Source organism: Canis lupus, chromosome 1, assembly GCF_048164855.1.
Source record: "Canis lupus baileyi chromosome 1, mCanLup2.hap1, whole genome shotgun sequence".
In the NCBI taxonomy this organism is placed as follows: Eukaryota; Metazoa; Chordata; class Mammalia; order Carnivora; family Canidae; genus Canis; species Canis lupus.
Genome location: NC_132838.1, coordinates 38589575 through 38613936, shown reverse-complemented (window position 1 = coordinate 38613936; position 24362 = coordinate 38589575). Strand labels below are relative to the sequence as shown.

General features: G+C 35.6%; 1 protein-coding gene and 1 long non-coding RNA gene across 2 annotated transcripts in view; one reads left to right on the top strand and one right to left on the bottom strand.

The window, feature by feature from the left end:
* The first annotated feature begins 82 nt into the window (after positions 1 to 82).
* On the top strand, positions 83 to 23289 carry LOC140633841 (uncharacterized). Its single transcript, XR_012031427.1, has 3 exons — positions 83 to 181; positions 6148 to 6303; positions 19395 to 23289. It is a non-coding gene; the product is annotated as an uncharacterized lncRNA (long non-coding RNA).
* The window catches only part of RAB32 (RAB32, member RAS oncogene family), a 22507-nt gene continuing 20562 nt past the window's right edge, over positions 22418 to 24362 (bottom strand). The window contains exon 3 of the mRNA XM_072826948.1: positions 22418 to 23605. Within this exon, the coding sequence (XP_072683049.1) occupies positions 23456 to 23605 (150 nt within the window). The 3' untranslated portion in view covers positions 22418 to 23455. The remainder of the gene's footprint in view (positions 23606 to 24362) is intronic.

Below are 24362 nucleotides of genomic sequence, written 5' to 3'. Positions count from 1 at the left end.
TATTTACTTAATACAACAAATATTTACTGAGTGCTAGGTGCTGGTGATGCTCAACAATTAAAGATTCTATCTCATGGAATTTATAGTCTCTTTGGGGGAGCTGGAAAACAAACAAACATGCAAATCTATAATATGACACACAAATGAAAACTGCCATGAAGAAAAATGAATCATGATAAAGGTAGAGTGATATGCAATTTATTATCCAAATTGGGACATATTTTACGGGAAAAGCAGTTGAAAACTAGGTGGAATGCCAGGATGGCAGATATAAGCTGGAATGTCCAGCCTGGGCAATGAAAATATGAGTCACCCAGAAAAACAGGATTGGGGGTGCAGAAGGGGTGAGTCAGGTTTATTTCAAATACAATAGTCAAGGGTCAAGTGATAAGGTGACATTTAAGGAGAGACCTGAAAACAGTGAAGGAGAAAGACATGGATGTGTTTGGAGTAGACTGTTGCAGGCAAAGGAAACAATGAAAAGTCTCTGGAAGAGAGAGGCTTCTGGATAAACAGCAAGGGGATCACTGTAGTTGCTAGAGAGGGAACAGGAAAAAGAATTGTAGGTGGTGAGGCAGGATGATGTGGACATTTTTAGTTATTAAAATAATTTTGGTGTTTATTATGTTTCATAGAAGAAGCCTTGTTGGTTATGAAATCGGGAGTAACATCGAATTTTCGTTTTAATAATAGTAATCTTGCTGCTCTATCAACAATAGATTGAAGTGGGGACAGGAAATCAAAAATAATCCATTTACAATGCCAGCAAGAAAAATTACCTCGTAGCAAATTTAACATGAGCCACACAAGGCTTTTACCTGAATATTTGACTGCTAAAATTGAAGAAGATCTAAATAAATGGAGAAATACATCATATTCATAGGTTAGAAGGCTCAAATTGTAAAAATGTCAATTTCTTCAAAATTCTATAGGTTCAATCCATTTCTAATCAAAACTCAAGCGTGTTATTTTTTAGTTCTGATATTAACACAGAAATGCCAATGACAGAATGATTTTTAAGATGCTTTAAATAGAACAAATTTGGAAGATTTATATTACTTTAAGAATTACTATAAATCCATAATTATTGATGTGGAAAATAGAAAAGCAGATAATTAATTAAAATAGGAAGCCCAGAAATACATATGTAATGAAATGTGATATTTATTTTTATAAGGGCATCAGGGAAATTTATCTTTTTAAAGATTTTCTCCATTAGTTTATTTATTTATCAGAGAGAAGGAGAGTGAGAGAGCACAAGAAGGCAGAGTGGCAGGGAACCTGGACTCAGGGCTTAATCACAGGACCTGGAGATCAGGACCTGACCTGAAGGCAAATGCTTAACCAATTAAGCCACCCAGGTGCCCCGACACCAGTGAAATTTAATGTGGAAAAAGATTACATGTATTTTTCAACATATAACACCAGAACTGGATATCTTCAGGGAAGAAAATGCAATCTGACAAAAATCTCACTCCATATATAACAATTAACTCAAGATAGCATGCAGATCTAAACATAAAGAAATCTTGCCATTTGCAACATGGGTGGATCTAGAAGGGTATAATGCTAAGTGAAATAAGTCAGTCAGAAAAAGACAGATACCATATGATTTCACTTATATGTAGAATTTAAAAACAACAACAACAAATGAACAAAGAAAAAAAGAGACAAACAAAAAAACAGACTCAACTATAGAAAACAAACTGGTTACCAGAGAGGAGGTGGATAGGGGGATGGGAAAATAAGTGAAGAAGACTAAGAGTATACTTGCCATGGTGAGGACTGAGTAATATATGGAATTGTTGAATCACTACATTGCATACCTAATATAAACTCTATTTTAACTATACTGGAATTAAAATTTTTAAACTCAATCTCAAAAGCTCATTAAAAAATATTGAAGAATATATCTACAAACCGGGGCTATTCAAAGATATCCCAGAACACACAAAACCATAACAAAATTTTGGTGAACTGAATTTTGTTAAAAACTTCTGTTCAAAATAGTTATTATTTAGAAAATTAAAAACCCAAACCTCAACGGAACAAAATCATTGCAACATATTTATGCAACAGATAATTTGTATTTACAATATAGAATTTCTAAAGTTCAATAGCAAAAAGATAAAAAGGTGGCACAAAACTTGGACATTCACAAAATAGGATCTTATGAATGGCCCATAAGCATAGTCATTAGGGTAATATAAATTAAAACCCAAAGAGATATAATGGGTAGGTACAGATCTACTGTGATGCTGAAATTTTAAAATACAACTAATAACATATTGTATTATTCCATGTCATCCTAGTTAAACTGAGGGCCACATTTCCCAGAATTTCTTTTCTTTTTTTTTTAGATTCAGCTAAAAGAGGAACTTGTGTACAGTTTAAAGCATATAAGAAAACAGTGGCCATTACCCTCATTACTCTCTATCCATGTCAGATTTAGCGTCAAATGGATGCATCCACTGGGTCACATATGATCTCATTTTGTCTAGTTGTTTAACTCTCCTTCCAGGCTGATCAAAACCAGCCCCAGTTCTACCATCAATGCTTGAAAAAAAAAAGAAAGAAAAAAAAAAAGAAAAAATGCTTGGCTGTGGACCCACAAAGATGGTAGCTACACAAAGGAACAATTTTCCATAAATCTTACCATTAACTTCAAGCTCTTCTTGAGCCTTCTGCAACAGCTGGGTATGCTCAGTTTCTCAGATTTCCGGCAAGCTCTAACTTACCTACCTGTAGCGGTACTTAAGGTAGATTCATTAGTAACTCTTTCTGATCCTACAACATCTTTCCATTTACTTCATCTGCCCTCACCTTGTATAAGGTCTAATTCCTAGAACAAATCCCTCATTCCAGGAATACTCATGTTAGCTCTGCTTCCCTGACTAACCCTTGACAGCTATAGTTGTTGGCACTTCATGTGCACTTGGGTCTGATTTAGATAGCTAGATCCTAAACTCTGAGCCACATGTCATTATTGAAATAAAACTTTTGGGATTTTTAGAATAAGAGTGATTATATTTTTCATGTGAAGAGGCTACAAATGATTTGTGGTCAGAGAGAAGATTGTGGAAGATTGCAAAAAGGTCTCAAATCCTTCTTAACCCTGTAGCAATACTTTTTTCCAATGTGACTTTTCAGACTTTCCATTAAAAGTGGAGTCTATTTCTCCAACCCTTAAAGATGTTCTTGGCCATGACTTTCTGTGGCTGCTGAGATATTAGCAAACATCAACCAAGCAGAGGATTGGAAAATAAAAAGTGTTGGAGCTTATCTTCTTTTTTGGCTTTGTAAACCAGTTGCCACGTGGATGCGTCCTGGCTCGTTTCTGAAACATCCATGACCAAGTCATGCCCTTTATCCCAGTTGACCATGAGGTAACCATAAAATATATAAGTGAGGTTATCCGAGGCCATCAAAGTCCAATAAGCTAGCTCAAATCAGTGTTGTTTAATGGTTCTAAATTACATAGACATTTGTTATGAAGCAAAACAAAAACTAATACGAATACTAAATACTAAATACTAAATGCTGACAAAGCAACTGCAAATTTAAGTCACTGATGATGGGAAATGACTCTGGAAAACTATTTGGCAGTTTCTTATAAAGTTAAACTCACACCTACCTCAACATCCAGCAATTCCAGTTTTAGGTATTTACCTAAGAGAAATGAAAACACATCTTCACACAGAGATTTGTACAAGAAAGTTATAGCTGCTTTATGCATGATTTTGACAGTTGGAAATAACCTAAATGTCTATCAGGAAGAGAATAAACAAAATGTGATATATACAGTAATACCATTCAGGATTAAAAAGGATTGTACTACAGATAAATACATGGATAAATTATTTTTTAAAAACACAATAGGTTTAGGAATTAAACTAGATATAACAGTGGTTACTATGTAATTTCATGTACATAAAATATAGGAGAAATATATAAGAAAAGAAGAGCAAAGGAGTAACAGTGTGTGCAAAGGTGTGATTATAATGACAAATCATGGAATCTAAGCTGGATGTGGAGAGAAACTGAAGACACAAGGAGCTGATAGTAAACTTCAGGAGGATTGTAAAGTATAGGTCCTGGAAGGGTTAAAATGAGACAGAAAGAAAGGTTTTGGTACAGGGTTCAAATGCTTGAAACTGTCATCTTAGTTCTTGTGTTCTGTCTACAATTTTTTTCTCTTTTCTCTCTCCAGTATTTCTGCCATGGTTGATGTTCTAGCTAAATATCAGTTAACTTCAGAGACCTTTGTGGGCAAAGCAGGCAAAGATACCACAACCTAGAAAAAAAAATGATTCACTTTGGAACTCAGAAAAGTATAATAAAATAGTTTCTAGAATGGATAGGGAAAAAATACACAATTACTAGAAGCACAATTATCAAGAATAATGATAAAACAATTTTAGCTAAAAAAAAAAACTTTTCACTCCTTAAATAGACTCTTATACATATAGGATTACTTGATTCTGAAGAATAGTCCTTCAAGGTAAACAGGGCAAAGATGGTTATTACTTTTTTCCTGATTCAGATACTGAGGGGGGGCGGGGGGAGTGTGTTGGCCACTGGCTTAAAGTCATACAGCTAGTAGCTTTTCCTCAAAGTCATCCCAGAAGACAGGTCAAGCTCCAAGTGCACTGTGTTTCTTAGCAGACTATATTGGAAAATGTGTTTTGTCAACCCACAAAAGCAAATACTGACATTTAACTCAAGTCTGGGATCTGAAGTAAAATCTAACAACCTAAAAGGGACAAACTATAAACCCAGTTTTATATCACTGATTCATTCTGATCAAATTCAGATAAGAGACTCAGAAACTAAACTCAAAAATTAACACATAGAGATTTCTATTCACAGTTCACTAAATCTGAAATTTTCTTTTAGGATAACTAGGTCGATTGTCTCTTGAGGTAGTTCGCTTTTGTTTTGTTTTATGTTAATCTCTTTTAAAAACATATCAAAGACAAAATCAAAGTTCAATCTAAAATTTCTTAACATCCTTTCTGCTCTCATCTTACTAAAAACAAACAAGGGAACAATCTTAACTAAGGTAGAGTTCTGAGTAAAAGCCTTGTCTCCATGCTTGAACTTTAGAGAAGAGGTAGCATTTTTGAGTGTTAAGTTGGAGGCACTTAGAGGTCTTTCCCATACTTTTTGTTCAGGTCGCAGTAGAATATAAATTTGTTTTTTTGTTTTTTTTAAGATTTTATTTATTAATTCATGAGAGACACAGAAAGACGCAGAGACATAAGCAGAGGGAGAAGCAGGCTCCCTGCCGGGAGCTTGATGCGGGACTCAATCCCAGGACCCTGGGATCACTCCCTGAGCCAAAGGGAGACACTCAACCACTGAGCCACCCAGGTGCCCTTAAATTTGTTTTTAGAAAAGAGATCAGGTCTGAAGGTAATCCAGTGAGTTGCTAAAACTCCCTTGAGGAAGTTCTGAGGAGACCATTGGATTGTAGACACAATTGTTGATATAGGTAAAATTTACTAATCTTTTCACTATACCACCTGTAAACATAAGTTTTAACACAACTTCACATACATCCTTATGCGAGTGATCACTTTATCTATTGCTGCATAACAAACCAGCCAAAAGGTAATACTCTGAAACAACTATTTTATCACTCCTCTAGTTCTCTTTGTTGACCGAGATCGCCCAGGTGGTTCTGGTCATGTGATGTCACTTGGGGCCACAGTTTTTGGGTGTCTCTATTGAGCTGAAGCATCCAAATGGCTCACTCAGTTGATGCTTGCTGGAGGCTGGGAGCTCGGCGGTTCAGATTGACCACAGCATGTCACATGGCCCTTCCTGTGGCTTGGGCCTTTCCCAAGATGGCGGTTAGGTTCTGAGAAGCAGAATTTCAGAAGTCAGTATGCCCAGATGTCAGATGCAAAAGCTGCCTGTCAGTCCTCAAAGGGTTAGAACTAGCATGGTGTCACTTTACCATAATCTACTGCTTAAGCAGTCACAGGGCCAGACTAGATTGAGGCCAGGGAAAAAGTAAACTCTACTTCTCCAAGGAGAGAGTTATAAAGAAACTGTGACCATCTTTACTCCATCAAATCTCTTCTCAAGAAATAAGTATATGGATTACATAAAAGTTTATTTTTTTATTTTTATTTTTTAAAGATTGTATTTATTCATGAAAGACACAGAGAGAGAGGCAGAGACATGGGCAGATGGAGAAGCAGGCTCGCCGCGAGGAACCCGATGCAGGATTTGATCCCAGGACCCAGGGACCACGACCTGAGCTAAAGGCAGACACTCAATCACTGAGCCACCCAGGTACCCCTAAAAGTTTTTTTTTTTTTAATACATTTTATATGTCTCTCATCTCTGCAATGTTTATCTCAATGATTATGGGAGCTATGTGGCAAATAATGCTATGGTCATGATCAGATTGCAGTCTGAATTCTGCGCTTTTCTTTATTGGGCATTGTTTACTTCTTTCTGTTGGGTACAACTTTAAAGCTAAAGCTTTAGCAACCATATTTGTTCCTTCGTGATAGGCACTTTTTTTCCCATTTACTTATGTGAAATTGAGGTCAGAGCTGCCAGAATGTCTTTCAGATCGTGAAGCAGTATCTTTCTATCACCAGGTCACGGTTCCCATCTCCAATCATCAGCTACATCCCACACAGAGCAATACATGTGAACCTGCATGACCTCTTTCATTATTTATTCCCAATTTCTAGCCTCTGCATGGTAAAATTATAACTGAGTGGGAAGCAATCTCTGTTCAGTTGAAGAATCTGTTGAAATCATTCAAGTGGCTTGCCCATAGCAACGGAAAGAAGCCACAATGTCATCCTTGCAATTTAATAGTGAGCTCTTCAAATTGCACAGATTCTTCTTTGTTTTTCATAATGATGAGCAGTTCAAGTGTCAGAACAGGTGTGTTTTTATATACACTCAATATACAAAGTTCTAAGTTACAATTTTAATTTGAGATTTAGTGTTTTCCCTTTCATTAACATTTAGCTCTTCTAGGAAAATTCATTTTTTAAATGTCCCATCAAACTTGTTAATGTGTTTAGCACACGAGAATTTTTTGGAAGTTGATTACTCACTCAATCTCTCTACTTGTTAAAAGTCTATGCAGATTGATTTAAGCAGCTGTCTTTAAAATCAGAAAAAAATGAATTTCAAACAAGAAATCTATCTATATACTTTTACATTTATCTAGGAAGTTAGTTATCTTTATTAATGCCCTTTATTCCTTCATGTGGATTTGTATTACTCGGTATGTCTTTTTGTTTTCACCTCAATGGCTCTAGCAAACAAATGACTGGCACCTGTTATAGGATAGGCCTGCTAGTGACAAACTCTTGCAGTTTTATTTATCTGGGAATGTGTAAATTTCTCCTTCATTTTTGGAGGGTAATCTTGTCAGATGTAGCATTCTTGATTGAAAGTTTTTCCTTTTAATACTTTGATATGCCATCCCATTATATTCTGGCATCCATAGTTCCTAAAAAGAAACCATCATTAATCTTACTAAAGGTTCCTTGTAAGTGAGATTACTTTTCTATTGCTGCTTTCAAGATTTTCTTTTTTTTTTTTTTTTTTGCTTTCAAGATTTTCTAACCAAAGTTAATTTTCACGGTTTCAAAAAAAGCAAATTCTCATAGTTTTAGCAGTTTTTTGTTCCTTTTAGGAGGGGCAGAACTTTAGAGTTCCTTACTGAGCTGCTTTTGCTGACTACACTTTTTCAAAATTAGTATTTAGTATTTCACAAATTATCACTGATAGGATAATGTCTAAATTCCTTAGTATGGCAGAAAAGAAAGAAAAAAAAAAGAAAAAAATGCTTTGCTCCTTACTCCTCCCCATTGCCCCATGGACCACCATCCCTTTACTACTCCATCTTGTGTATTCCTCAGATGTTCCACTCTTTCTGCCTCTCTGTGCTGATGGAGTGCTATTGCCTGGAATTTTAATTCTTCCCTTCTCCTCCACTACTCACACCTATGTGATGTCTCCCACAAAAGGCTTTTTACCCACACAGGATAGTTTACATACCCTTCTTGGATATCCAGACAGGTTCATACCTCTATCGTGTACCTGCCCCATGGGATAAAGATTAAATACATTAGCACATAGAAAGTGTATATAAATAATTGCATACATATATATTATTGTATTGTATTCACACTGAATAATAATTATTGGTTTACTTGTCTACCCACACTAAGCAGTTAGAACAAGGGACAAGACTTTGTTATTTCTTGGTATTCTAGTTCCTAGCACTGTGTTCGACACAAACTTTTTCATATATTTTAACTGTTTTTCACATTTTAATATTCTTGAAATCAAAATGTACCTTATAATTTATGAAGTCTTACAAATACTATCTGTCAGACAGGAGATACAAAGTGATTGTCATTTCCCATAAGAGCGCATGGTCACAATCACCCATGAGTTACTCATTCATATCAAAATTGCATAGATCATTGCTACTAAGTATGCTGAATTTAACCTCTATTTAATATGGCTTCAAAAGGGTTATAGCATAATTTGCTTTGAAATAAAAGATTACAAAAGAAAAAAAAAGAAATGAAAGATTATTATGTGTGCAAAAAATATCTTGTGGAAACAACAGAGCATAAGATTGATATTGATGGAACAGTATTTGTCATATGAGAAATAACAATTCCTTTTTTCCTTATTTTTCTTTTCTCTTTATTATTGTATCTAAGAAAGGAAGCACTCATAAAGAGTTGAAACTGTGTTGTATCTTGTTACTGAAATACATTTTTTTAAAGATTGGTTATATAACTGAAGCCTCAGAATAGTAGAAATTCCAGTTGAAGCTGGTGCAATCAACTTTTGAAGACTTATCAATAAGACATCAAACATCAATTTATCAGAAACATTGTTATCCTAAACTTTTATTCACGTGCAATTTGGTAGAGGGTAATATGGTATAATGTGTATATTATGGTGTGATTCGCAAAGTTAAATCTTTTTAGCAGAACATCGAACAGTGATGTGTTTTATGTCTCACATTTGATGAGATACTATAATGGCTACAACTATTTTACAACAATTGCGATAGCTATAATCATTTACTGGATTGGTAAATGAGTGAGTTAATCAGAATTGGCTGCTACATACTGAGTCATCTTTGACAAATGTCTCAATCCATTTGAGTCTTTGCCTTCTTACTTGTAAGGATGCTTGATGTTACAGATCTTACTAACCCCTAAGGATTAAATACACAAATGCACACACTTAAAATTATAATAGTGCCTGCCCTGCAGTAAGTGCTGAGTGTTTGCTTCCTTCCTCCTGACAATGCAGTAAGCCTCCATGGTGAAATCATGCCTGAGTGACATTTACTGGTTTATCCACCAGTGGTGAGTTATTGATTTATGTATCTAGCTGTATAGTTTTTAAATGAAGTAAAATTTAGCTGACATCTGAGAGAATTTCTAAATAATTAAGAGCTGTATCACACAGATAAAAGGGGAAGACACTTCATTCTTATTTAGTCATTTGAAACTGTCTTCTAAATTTTTTAGAAGCAGGAAATTGTTTTCATCTTTCTAGTGTGGTTTGGATAGTCAGGAGTTGGACATGGCACTAACTATTTTTACTTGTTTATTGCTTTTCCACCATGAGGACGGGGCTCGGCGTTGTTTGTCCCACCTGCACAAGAACTGACAGAAAACACCAAGCATCTTTTCAGAGCAGAGGAAACAATTTTTGCTGCATAGAGCAGTAAGTTAGCATTTCAGTAACAGGATCATAATCTAGAAAGCAGTTATTAGAGTCTGTGTCTCTTAAAGGATTTCTTGGAGAAAAAAAAAGTATGTAGAGTCACCGGCATTAGAAAACTCATCTTAAGGAAACATTATTAAGAGCAGGTTAAATAATCTTTTCAGGTGTTCAGCACAATTTATGGCACATAGTCACAATGACAACCACCATCTCAGCTGAGCCTTCATTGCTAAATCAAGGACGTACATTGTGCATGAAAGGTTTACTTCTACCGCCAAGTGGACTCTAGTTGCTTTAGAATTAAATTCTCAAAGGACTTTGGATAATTTACGAAATTGCCATGTTTCTATATAAAAGATTTGCACCTTTTCTATATCCATGTTTTATCTGATAATGAAAGGAATACCACAGTACCATTCTGTTTCTAAGCTGGACTTTCCAGTAGTTTCATTTTTACTAAAATTGCTGCAATGAACATCTTTACAACATAAATCACATTTACAAATGTTTAGGCATATCTGTAGAGTAAATGTCTGTGTGTAAATGTGATGCAAAATGACACTTAAAGTTTTCAGTTACTGTCCATTTGACCTTCATATAATTTTTGTCAAGTTCTACCCTCTTCATTATTCTATTTTACTACACTCTAATCATTTTAGTAAATACATTTTTGGCCAACCTAATAGATGAAAAGTGGTATCTCACTGTGGTTTTGAATTTGCATTTTTGTGAGTGTGTTTGAGCATCTTTTCATCTCTTTAATAATCATTTGTATTTCCTGAATTTTCAGTGAACTGTTTCTGCTTATTCTTTGCTCATTTTTCTACTTGGCTGCTGGGCTTTTTTTGACATGTAAGAGCTCTTTATAAATCAAGGGCAATGGTGGTTTAACTATAATATGGGTTACTTTTTCAAAAAAGAAAAAAATGTGGGCTACTTTTCCAGGATTATCTTTTTAGTTTATGTATGGTGAGTTTTGGCAATGTATTTATTTTCTGTAGTTGAATACATCAGTTTATGGTCCTTGTGTCATCCTTAGAAAGGTTTCTCCAGTTTCAAGATATTTTTAAAACCCCACATTTTACCTTAGTAATTATTAAATTTAAATGGTTAACATATCTGAAATTAATTTGAATAAATAATAAAGAGGCAGGGAGTCAACATTTCCCCTATATGACCACTCACTTCTCCCAACATGCTTTATTAAAATAATCATAATTTGTTTGCTAATTTGAAATAGCCCCTCTTGAGACAGAACATGAGAGACTCCTAACTCTGGGAAATGAACAAGGGGTGGTGGAAAGGGAGGTGGGCGGGGGAGGGGGTGACTGGGTGACGGGCACTAAGGGAGACACTTGATGGGATGAACACTGGGTGTAATGCTATATGTTGGCAAATTGAACTCCAATTAAAAAAATGAAATAGCCCCTCTTCATATTCTATACTTCCAAGTGCTCTTACATTCATTTCTGGACTTTTTGACTCTTTGATCTGTCCAGCTATTCTTAAACTAATACCAAATTGTTTTACATTTAGAGGTATACAGAATACTTATTTCAGCAGGATGTTGAAGGAAGTGGCTTATTTCAGCAGGATGTTTCTAGGAGGACTTGATTAGGAATAAAATTTCATCAGTATGATGACTACATAACCATCACAGAAGTAACTTTTTGGTATACAGAAGCAAATAGAAAACTGCATCAAAAATTTAATGGTCATGGTTATTAAAATATTTTAGCAGTCAAATTTAGAAGTCTAACATAGAAGTGTATATAGATTCCTTGTCAAGGTCAGTATTTTCCCGAGGGTTAAATGATAAAATGCTATCATGGCAAACATCGCATTAGAAATAGATGCACTCTTTGGCATTTTCATTGGTTACTCCATTAACAGGTTCCAGCAAACTAATTACATTCTGTGCAAGAAATCATAGATGATCAACAGAACTTACATTACTTAATAATAAAATATTTTTTGTAGTTTTTATTCAAATTTCCTTTTACACGCAACAGCTTCTGTTCTACATGTTTAAACATCTAGGTGCAGAACAGACAGTTCCCAAATGAAGAGTGTTAACAAAATACTAAACTTTTCATGGTCTCCAATATACTTTTCCTGTTGTCAATGACAATTTATGTCACTTTTCTTTACAGTTTTCCACTCTTTATCTAAACATATCTTCATTCCCTTTCACTGCGTTGATTTCAGAGTGAGACTAGAAATTTCTCTGCAATTATGTAAAACAAGCATTATTGAATTTATTATTAATCTGTCATGCTGTCAAACTTACTATTCCTGCATGTCCAAATGCCTGAAATGTAAAACTCAAAAGGGTACACTTAACATCACTAATATTAAAAAAATTTTTTGAACAGCAAAATGTAATATAGGAAAAATATTTTTCAGTAGCAACTTCTCAAATGAATTTTCACTACAGTTCATAACTTGGAAAATCTAGAAAAATCTCCTCTTCATCTATTAAAAATTGTTGGAAAGCCATAGCAATCTTCTCAGTGACATTGCTCATTAAATTCTGAGTTTCCATGGACCACCCCCCCCCAAAAAAAAACCTAGAAAATTATTTCATTAGAACACCCTAACCAAGTCTTTTGTTTTGAAGTTTAAGCAATGAAAGGAAATCTGTTTTGATCATTTTGTTTTACTCTGAGACTTATTGTTTTCTTATTGTTACTTAGATTCAACATAATGTCTGGCTTGAGGATAATCTAACACAGATGTTGTACGTGATTTTGAAGTTTTTGTCACCTTGGTTACTCAAGAAGAAAAATTAACATTCTTGTTTTAATTTTTCTTAACCAGATTTAAAGATTTCCCAAGAGGACCTTTTTCTTGAAGGATCCTTGTCCTAAAGGGAATCAAACAACTAAGCTGCAATGCAACTCTTAAAGGACAGTTTATTAGTGTTATGAACACTTACCACTTGGTTAAACAATTCTGCAATGATCAGAAGTCTATAGTTGAGAAATCTCTTCTATGTTCTTGGGTCCAAAGAAACTGTGAGACAAAATAGGCTTCAAATAACATTAAGTTTCTGTAGCTTTAAGAAAAGATGTAGGATAGATAACCACACAGAGTGTTTGCAAAGTCTTGACCATGGTCTTGATACTCCAGAAAGTTTTCACTATTTAATCACTCAGCCCACATAGGACCATAAGAGAGGAGGCTAAGTGAACCTGCTCCATTTTATCTCAGAAAGCCATTCAGTCTTGATCCCTACCTAGTCATGCAGCCCTCTCCAGAGTTACTTTACTAGACTCCATCCTTCCCTGTGGCTGCTTGATCAATACTGGTTACTCTTTATGAAGAATATTGACAATTAAGTCTAGTTCCTTGGTCTCCTAGATGATCCTGTTTGATTCTGATTTATCTTGGATCCAGTATATAGGCACACATTCTAATAATTCTTTGAGTTAGTGTTTCAAGGAGGATTTGATCAAAAGTAAAATTATCAGGCATCATCAAGGCTGGACAAAAAGCTAATAAACATGCAGTTAACACTTTCTTTCCAATAATCTGCTCAGTTTTATGCTTAATTTGTATAAACATTAATAATGTTTTTGCCTTATATTACATTTGTTTCAATTCTCATTACTTTAAAAAGGACACGACCCTGTTACCTAAATATATCCTCTTAATATTGGTATTAACTGTCAATCTAATTCTATAAAGATATTTATTAATAATTGTTTTTCCACCTAAAATTGTTTACATCATCACTAATTATGAGATGTTTAAACAAGATAAAATGAAGCTCGTGCATGCTAAAGAGGGAAGCTAAACGAAAATCACAAAAAAATCCTTAATTGTTAAATAACTTAAGTTTTACTAATAACCAGTGATGGCTTGCAGAGAATATAATTAAGTTGCTGGAACCCACAGAAGAAGTATCCAAACTAATATGCTGGAGAGTGTCTGTATTTCATACATGATATTTACCAATCATTTAATCTTTTAACTTCAGGGAAATACTGTTTTTCACAATAATATAGTAGTCTCAATTTTTATTGCATCTTAGGTATTTTGGATCCTCACCGATGTTAGTATTTTCCTTGGATGTTAACTTTGGGGCACAATGGATAAACTTTTTTAAAAAAAAATCACATTCAGAAAACAGCCACTTATCCCAATTTTTGCAAGCAAAATTTTTATAAAATTATTTTACAGCATTTACAGAATTACGTTGTCCTTTTAATTTGCTTTCATGCCAAATTTCATTAATAGCTTTCCTAACAGTCTTAATGGTGAACAACTTTATAAACTCCTACTAGGCATCTTATCTTGATCTTTATTGTGCTGTTGATTTCATTTGCTAATTAGTTATGTGCGGTTTTTGCATTGTTATAAGATTGGGGACTAGTTTGCTATTTTCCTTGTCAGATTTCAGTAAAAATATCATGCTGACTTCCTTTATTATGTGTTTAAATCCTAGAAAAACTTTATGGTTTGGTCATTTTTATTAAAAAGGGCTCTTTTTTCCCCCCAGCAAATAGCATTTCTTTTCTGGTGAAGAATTTCAAAGTTTATGTAATTATCAACTCAACAATGGTGTGTTGTTTTGTTCTCTGATAGTAAGCCTGAGATGATAATGAGACACCAGCTAGATTGAGGTCATGGAATTCACAGAGTTTGCTTCTCTTTTCCCTCATTATGGAAAGTCCACTCCCTTCCTACGCCTCTAGCATAGTAATACAAGCTTGTGCAAGGAGGTCAGTGTTCCTTGGAGCCCTTGGGAATCACTTTCTTTGCATCCCCCAAATTACTCACCTCACAGCACTTCTCAAATCCCTAATCACTAATAACCAGTCTTGCTCTGGTTATGGTATGACAGACACTATTCATGAACTGGCTGGGAAGTCACTGTCCTCAGCTGTGCCACTTGAGTAATTAAGTATTTGCAAGCTGACTTTCTTAAAATGAAGACTTTTTGATGCTCCACATTTGAAACCTTTTAAATGGTATCAAGAAGATCAATTCCTTAAATGAGTACCCTATAATCTATTCTAGATCTGGTGTATTTTGTGATGATTGTGGTTATAAAGAGGGCTGAGCTTAGTAACGGTTAGATTTCTGACCACTTATTTCTCAAATATAAAACTTAGATTATTTTTCGCCCTGGGGCAGGTTAAGAAATTCATGTTTTCTTTTGAATTCATTTGCATAGCGTTGAGCAAAGTTTTCAATTAGGATTTTTTAACTTTCTCACGTAAATGTGATTATTTTCTTTTCACCATAAGTTTACCTATTTCATCTCCCTCAAAAAAAACCAAAAACTTCATGATAATTAATAGGCTTTCTAGCAAACAAACTTCTGCTGTGAGCATTAATTTCTTCCTTCACTGGTCTTTTAAATTCTGGTATTGGAGGTTTATTTCATTCACTTGTATTCCTTATTCATTTAGAAGTAAACATTTTGATTTCAGCATTGCTATCTGCAGCTTGGTGGTTTCTATCAATGGTATTCTCATCATAGTGATTTTCCAGACATTCTGTAATTTTAGGTTCAATTTTCTCCTTGGCCTAAAATATGTGTCCAGGTTAGTTTTTCTTTGTTGGCTTGGTTGTGTGCCTTCTGTTAGTTTCTAATTTATTGCTTTGTGATGAATGTTGTCAAATCTATTTTTTTAGAAACTTGAGGTTTCTTTACGACCAATTCAGGTGACTTGTGACTGATTTTTCCATGATTACTGGAAAACAAGATATTATTTCCTTTGGGTAGAGGGAACGTGTATGTGTTTGCAGAGGATCAATCTTATGGTATTTCACATTTGATTGAGGAAAGCCCAACTGAATACTTGTACTACAATTTTCTTCCCCTGACCAAAAGCAGAGCTGATGTTGGGGTGTGTATTCCTTTCCTACAAAGTGTCCCAAACTGAGTGGCTTAAAATAGCAGGAATGTATTGTTTCACAGTTCTAGAGACCAGAACTCTGCAATCAAGTTGTCAGCAGGGCCATTCTCCCTCTGAAATCTGTAGAAGAATTCTTCCTTGACTCTTTCTGGTTCCTGGTAGTTTGCTGACAATCTGTAGTGTTCCCCAACTTGTAGATCCATCACTCCGATCCCCTGTCTTCACATGGCACTCCTCCTGTGTCTTCACAAGGCCATCCTCTTAGGAGGATATCAGTCACATTGCTTAAGGAGCCCCATCCTACTAGTAAGACCTCATCTTAATGAAGTGCACCTACAACCACCACCCTATTTCCAAGCAAGGTCACATTCTGAGGTGCTGGGGGTTAGGACTTCAACAAAGCTTTTGGGGAGACACAATTTGACCCTTAACAGGATGTATCTGCCCTAAATTCCCAATCCTGACCTCTTATATTTTAACAATTGTTTCATTAAATATATATAAATATATATATATCAATAAATATATATATATATACCTAATATATATATATATATATTGGAAATGTGGTTGTTTATATAGCTGCTCCTCAGTAAAAGTTTTCTAGTTAAGTGTTACTTTTGGTTCCTGTGACTGTCTTTTTTTTTTTTTTTTTCTGATATTTTTGTATAGATTCTGATCTGGATATAAAGTTGAAACATGGCTAGCAATGTCATTTCTCTTAAAAATACAATTGATCTTGTTGTACAACAAAATTATTTTTAAGAAGCAAATGATCATTTCTGTTAAATAGGACAATGATTTTGAATTCAGTGTAGAAAACCTCATCTCTACTTCAAACTTATTTTTTTAAAGAGGTAATGTTCATTTTCCAATATCTAGGGAATATACTAATGCTGCCTTAGAAATAATAAACTCCAACATTTTAAAGTGACTTCTAAAACTAATGATAGAACAGTTAGCCAACGATGATATATTTTATTTAAAACTTGGGGCTGGTGGGATACCTGGGTGGCTCAGGGGTTGACCATCTGCCTTCAGCTCAGGGTGTGATCCCAGGGTCCTGGGATCGAGTTCTGCATCAAGCTCTCCACAGGGAGCCTACTTCTCCCTCTGCCTATGTCTCTGTCTCTCTCTGTGTCTCTCATGAATAAATAAATAAAATCTTTAAGAAAAAAAAAAAAAACTTGGGGCTGGTAACAGAATGGAAAGACCTGGTGGGAATTGGCTAAAACTACTCTAAGCAGATTGAGTAGGCAGAGAAGCTCAGAGGTAATTAGACCTGCTTAATTTTCTTATCAAGTTTACCATTAGCCTTGGTCGGAAAAGATAAAAAGGCCTCAAAAATACACTTACAAATATGTCATTTAGTAGAGGTTAAAAGACTCACTCTTTCAGAATATGCAGTTCCAAATATATCACTACCAGAAGAGCCTTTAGAAGTTTCTCCAAATGGTTAAGGGGGAAATAAAGTCTCAGCTTTCCTTCTGTATCTGTTGACTTAATATTATTATGACATCGGGACTTAAAGAAAGCAGAAAACCTTTACTTGTCTCCCTTGAATCCTAAGCACAGGATTTTGGTGCTGACATTTCAATGGTGGTTCATGCCTACACAAGGCCACCACTTTGAGTAAACGGTCAGTTATCACATCAGAGACTGGCACCCACAACTCAAGAGAGTCTTAAGTCATAATGAGTCCAAGAAGTAGGGTACAGGAGTGGATTTCATATACTCTTGATTCAGCTGAGTTTGATTCAGTCTAGAACTATCCTAAAATTTACATGCAAAAAATTCTTCTTGAGGGACTAAGTTGTGAAATGTCTTAAAAGCCTGCTACAGAGAGAAGTATTTGCTCTAAGTTCCCTTTACAGTTAAATAGAAATATATGGTAAGAATACATTTTGGAATACTCTAACATGTGCATTTAAAAATATCAGAGCATAGCATCTTAAGCCTAACATCGATTTAGCATTCAGTCTTCATCTTAAACTGTAACAGGTCTTTAAATGTTTGAACATAAGTTGATTTCTGCTAGCAGTGATTATTATTTCAGAGCATGATATGCTTAGTATTACATATACCCAAGGAATGGCTTACATTTCTACCCTGTCATCAGTTCCTGTTTTAATCATAATCCATTTCGCTACAGAGTCAACTACACAAACTGCACATCATTACCAACATGTATTGAATTTATAATTAAATCCTCATCTTCTTAAATAGGATTGGATAGAAATATGCTCAAGTAGTACCACAAAGAGTCTAGAGTAAAAGTATATATTCGATTTTTAGAGATGCTATGCTATGAAAAATTAGATTCCACTCTCAACTATTAAAATTGTTCTGAATCAAACCAGAATGAAAGTACTATATTGTACTTTGCTAAATTTCCAAGAGAGAAAAGTTTCTGGAGATTACTTCAGTTTTTTTCATCAATAAAAGAAAAGAAATCCACAAAATTTCATCTTTAAATCTCAGATGAATAGGATGCTGAATTGAAATTGAAGTCAGGTTATTATAAGGCTTCACTTAGAGCAATTACTGTATTCCTTTAAAGTTCTGCAAGCTCTCAAATCACAATTTAGCAGCATGACTAAAGCTATACCAAAGAATCAAAAGCGGAGTGTTCATAAAGGTAGGTAAATGCCAGCTATAAATTTCACGGGGTTCAAAATAATCAGCAAAATAATCCTACTGCAAAAAGAAAGCATTACATGTTAATTTAGAATGAACATAAACAAAACTTATTTAAATTATAATATGTAAACATTTAAGCCTCTAGAAAGGGCTTGGTAGTGAGAAGATTGAAAGATAATGGGTTTGATTTGGGAAATGCCAACAGATTGGCAGGACAATACCACTGGGTATTCAGGTGATTTGGGGGAGGCAGTAGTTGAATTACTACCACCTATACAGTCCCAGCAGTATTTTATATGCGACTCAAACTTATATCGCACACATTCCTACCTCTTCTCCCACCATACACACACAATCTGGGAGAATGAGAAATAAGAAATAGTTACTTCATATATTCATATGATATGTTCATAATATACGTAAGATCCCAGGAGGGCAAAATATAGGTGATGTTATTAAGTGTAGTAAAAAGTAAAGATAAGTCAAAGTATTTCTTTTTTTTTTTTTTTAAAGTATTATGTTCCAAATGGGAACACTCCTCGATTTCAGTGATAGTGTAGGAAACATACGGACCAGGGTAAAATAAAGTGTATCATAAAAATGTAAACATTAACTAAAAAGCTCAAGACAGCCTTAACCGACACCCACAATTCTAGCCCTTACCTGAGGCAATTACAATCAGGAAATTGGTGTTAACCTTTCTGAATGGTTCAGGAAGTCTTTAAATTCTGAATACTTTTTTTTTTTTTTTTTTTTAAGTATGACTAAACTGCTGCATGGTATCTCCTTTTATGGGCGTACAATTTTCCATTGTATTTTCCCCCTACAGATGAGCATGTAGATTGTGTTTTGGGGTTTTTTTTGTGTGTTTGGGGGGGGGTCTTTTGGTGTTTTGCATGCACACCTGCATGCATGTCCCAAGAATGATGCAGTGAACAGGCTTCTATTATTCCTTGTACACACAAGCAAATGTTTGCCCAGGTTGGACAGTAGGGGCAAATACAAATTAAAAAATAAAAAACTTAAGTCTCTTCATTGAAGTGAAGAAACTCCTCCAATCCATGCCCCTTTTCTCAGAGTGTTTATAATTGAAAGTTTTTAAGTTCTCTGTCTCTTTGATATGTATGTAAATCTTTTTTAAAGCTAAAGAAGCCTCTCTCCAGGCTTTCTCAAGGACATCTTTGGGAGTCATCTCTTTGAAATTTGATTATGAAGAGAAAGTGTCCCTATCTCCCAATTTCTGGGGAAGGGGAGAAATCTTACATCACCTTGCAAAACTACCTCCTGCCATGAAGATAGAAGTGATTTCTCCTTTGCATAAAGCCAATGAACTAATACAGTCACCCCAACTGCCAATGCATTTAGGATGAACTGTGTATTGACAAAAGGTGCTGTCAAGTCCTCTTATCTGAGGACTAGTTTACCTGGAGAACAAGTGTGGAGTGGGTTGTATCTGCTGGGCAATATGAAGGGGCGTTTTTAATCTCTTAGCTATCGCCCCTGAGGCAAACATTCTGGCTTTCTGCTTATTCAATAAACACCACCACTTTCTCTCTACCTTTGCAGAGCCATCTTCTGGGTGGGAGGAGGTTTTGTTTCTGTTATTTCCCCAGCAATAGCAGTTCTGCTTCTTAGCAAGGTGTGGGCATAGTGTCAAGTGCACAGCATCAATGGAGGGAGCCTGGGAGGTACCCATTAAATCAAATCTGGTCGAAGAGCAGATTGCAAACACAAGTTTCCTGGTATGTTCACCAATATCAGGGACACAATCAAACTCACACATTTCTTGGGGAATCTGATAACATCTTGTTTTATTTTTTATGTTTCCTGGTTACCAAGATTTAACACATGAGTACTCTTCCAAAAACACTTTTTACATTCTTTGCCCATTTTTACTCATTTTTTGTTATCCTGCTTTATTGACCCTTACCCAATTAAACAGGTTGCAAATATTTTGTCTGTTGTTATAATTTCACTTAAATTCTCATTAGACATGACATTGATGTAACCAAAATTCTCGTTAGACATGACATTGATGTAACCAAATGTACTTTTTCCTCTTGCATTAAGCATGTGGGGATTTAAAAAGGAATTTCTTAGCCTAATGTTAAAATTTTTCCAAACATGCCGAAGTTTCATAGCTGTATTTGTTTTTACATTTAGGTTATTCATTTCCAGACTGTATCACTTTGAGGAACAGTACAATAGAGACAGGACTTATTTTTTCCCAAATGGCTAACTGTACAGTCACTTGGAGATTAGTCCAGGCTGTCAGAATCCTTAAGCTACTACATCTCTTTTCAGTGGACGAAAGTTTTATACTGCTTGTCCGCTATTTAAGCCGTTCAGACTTTTTAATAACACTGATGTATACACAGAAATAAAAGTCCTATATTTTTAAAATATTCATGTTTGGGGTAATGTCATAGATTCCAAACTCAGTAACTACTGCTGCTTATGATAAGAGATTTCAAAAGGAACATCACCGGATATTTTTAAAGATTTATTTGAGAGAGAGAGAGAAAGGATGGAGAGAGAGGGAAAGAGAATCTCAAGTAGACTCCCCACTGAGCAGAAGCCCAATGTGGTGCTCAATCTCACCTGAGATCATGACCTGAGCCAAAACCAAGTTAGGTGCTTACCTGACTGAGCCACCCAGGCACCCTTCAGCAGATTTTTTCTTTTAAAGCAGATTTCTAGTTCGTTTCCCAGAGTTAGCAGTCTTTACGTTCTGTCTCCCTTTCTGATATTTCCCACACATTTCTTCTCCCTTCCCTTATATTCCCTTTCACTATTATTTATATGCCCCAAATGAATGAGAACATATAATGTTTGTCCTTCTCTGACTGACTTACTTCACTCAGCATAACGAACTAGGGGTGGTAGAAGGGGAGGAGGGCGGGGGGTGGGAGTGAATGGGTGACGGGCACTGGGTGTTATTCTGTACGTTAGTAAATTGAACACCAATAAAAAATAAATTAAAAAAAAATAATAATAAAGCAGATTTCTGTGCCTCATCCCCAGAAAGATATTTAAATAAGAGGGTATGGGAATAAGGAAGTCAAAGTATTCTCCTCTCTTTAGCCATTTATGTAACCTATCCTAAATTCAAATTTTTATGTTCAAGTTTACAAAAACAAATTGTAGTGAGAATTTAGGAGTAAAGCAAAATACTCAGTTTTATTTCAAAAATGTAAAAAATGATAAGTGGAATAAACTGACAAGGAAACAGAACCCTCAGTGTTCAAAGAGAAACCAAACAGAAGACTCTCTGTTCTTAAAATTATCCTCAAAGAAGGTAAAAAATGTAGTAAAGGTGGGCACCGACAGTGCAATACTCCTAGTTTTGCTCAATTTAAGCATGATGAATTTCTTGTAAAACTGAAAATCAGTATGTAAAAAGAGAATTCCAGACGACTTATCAATTTCAGTGACCACACAGGATAAGCTTTGTATGTCTAACATTTAGGATTTGGCACCAATTTTTCATACTACTTACACAATGGACTTTGGAATTAGTAAAGATTAAGAAGCTGTACATTGACCTAGACCAGAAAAAAAAAAAAAACTTTAGAGCATGACACATATTTCTTAGAAAGCAAGATTTAATGCAATATTTTTTAAACATTAAGAAGGGACTACATTAACTAAATGGTAAGTGATATTTAAATAAGGGTCTTTCTTTATATTCCTTAGCTTCAGAAAATCTGAATCTGTATAGATTATATGTCCCAAAAGATCAAAGAGCTTATTTACTTAAATGCAGAACATAAACACATCTGTGATTCCTAAGCAAAGCCTAGATTTAACAAGAAGGGCAAGCTACATTGTATGGCCCACGATAACTATTTATTCCCAGAATACACCTATCAGAGCAAATGCAATTCTTGCTAGGTTGCTCTCAACAAATGCATAGATCTTTCCTACCCATGCTCATTATGATGTATAAGAAAATTTGGTCAATGCCTCACGTTGCAATAGCTCTGGATTATGTCACAAACACCTTTAAAATTCCTTTGAAAGAAGTCGAACCTTTCAGATGATAGCAAGTCCCTTAAAAACAAAAGAGACAACGTAAATAGACAGTTTTCTAAGGCAGAAAAGCACACCCCATCTACCTTTCTAGAACCACATTAATTAAAAAAAAAAAACACACACACACAAAGTTTCAGTCAAAATATTTATTCTTTTCCTTAACTGGGTCAAATGGTAATACAAAAAAATCATGAGGCTGCCTTAAGTTTCTTATGTGTTATACTTTAAATGTCTCAAACCTTACAGAAAACCACACATGACCTACTTTCCTTCATAATTCGTAATACGGAATCTCAGCTTTCATTGTATATGCTTTGAAGTAACTTCTCTCTGCAACCATTACTAATACAGATTTGCAAAAGACTAGCTCCAGTTAAGAGAGAATTGCAATGGTAATATCGGCCAGGCTCTTGGGTACAAAAACAAACACATGGGAGGATGAGGGAAAAAAGAAAGAACTAGAGAGAGAAGGACTGTTCATTTATGTTGTTTCCAACTGGCAGCAACCAGAGCCAGAAGGCCAATGCGGTGAGTGCTGCCTGAGTCCTTAGCAAGGACGTGCCACACTGTCGAGGGCCCGTGAAATTCTAACACTTAAGGATAACAATTTTACATGAAGTACCAAAGTTTGAAGTAGGGAGGAAAACAAAACTGCAGTACAAAAACTTCAAGCCTCATGTGTCTAACAGTCTACAGCCTCCGTGGAGAGTGAGGACGGAGTGTGGAGACAAAAACAGACCCATAACATGACTGAGAGGCTGCAGGTGAGGCTTTATTACCACCCCAGTGCTTTGGCTAAAAGGCACAACTTGGAAGTCTTACCAAATCCTGAGGGGCTGTCATTTAAAGAGATGTTACAGAGGATGTAAACATTATCCTGAATACATGGCAACCGCCCCAAAAGCCTAAGTGTTCATGCCACAGGGTGTGGGCCCACTGGCACAGCTACTTCTCTACATGCCCCATGTGGCCGCAGGCTCCCAGGGGTGACATCACAGTCGTTCCGTGCAGGGAAAAAGATTTACCCCCCCTAGAAAAACCGGAGCATTTATTTAAAGTGCAGCCCTGGGAAGATTCACAGCACAGCACAGCCACCACCTTAGCCACCTCTCAGGACTCCTTCCAGCCCAGCTAGGCTGCATCCTGCACGCACAGATGCAGCAGGCACATCAGCAACACTGGGACTTGCTCTCGGCGGTCAGGGTCTCCTGATCCAGTTTAACTTTGCCCGCGTCGTTTTCTTCGTTAGGAAAGCTTTGGTGGTTGGCAAGAATATTCTCCACTAGGAACCGGGCTGCTTCATCTATGTTTATGTTATCCTGTAATGCGGAAATGATGAACAGGGTGAATTCTTAGGATTAATGCCTAGATGAAAGCATTAAGAGTACTACGGGGATGAGCACAGTTTGTCAGAGGGTGTTCCAATACGCGGCCTACCGTCTTCTCCCTCCCTACAGGGTACACACAGTCAGAGTTCAATGCCATTGAGTAACATGGCTACAGAACACTCTTCTCTTCACAAAGGATCCCCCTTCCTGATGTTTCCATTTCAAACTTGCTGCTGAGGTTTAATGAACTATCTCAATGGTTGATAAGGAATCTTCATCCCACGCTGGGTTACCACTCACATAAATGAAAGCACCAAGATGAAAAAGTTCCTGCCCTCCAACATCTAAGGCAAGTCTAAGAAGGCCAATGGGCTCACACATTAAAATATGACAAATGCATCATGTCACTTCCCATCTCTGAGTACAGATTATTACTTTTAGTTGGCGTATGTGTAAATTAACCTGAAGCAATGCTGCAGGTGTGATGTCCATTAAAATATCCCAAGAAATCACTAGCTATCACTTTTGTGTGACAGATCTATTAGGTGTCATTAAATACACAAATAACACATAGCAAAATCTGGGCTTTTAAGTATTTAACTTTTCAAAAGAAAAAGTATTTTAACTTTTCATTTTTAAATTTCAGATTGACAAAAACATTGCAAAAATAGCAAATATTCCGAATACCCTTCACTCATATTCCTAAAATATTAACATCTTTGGGTAATCAGGTTTCCAGATAAAAATC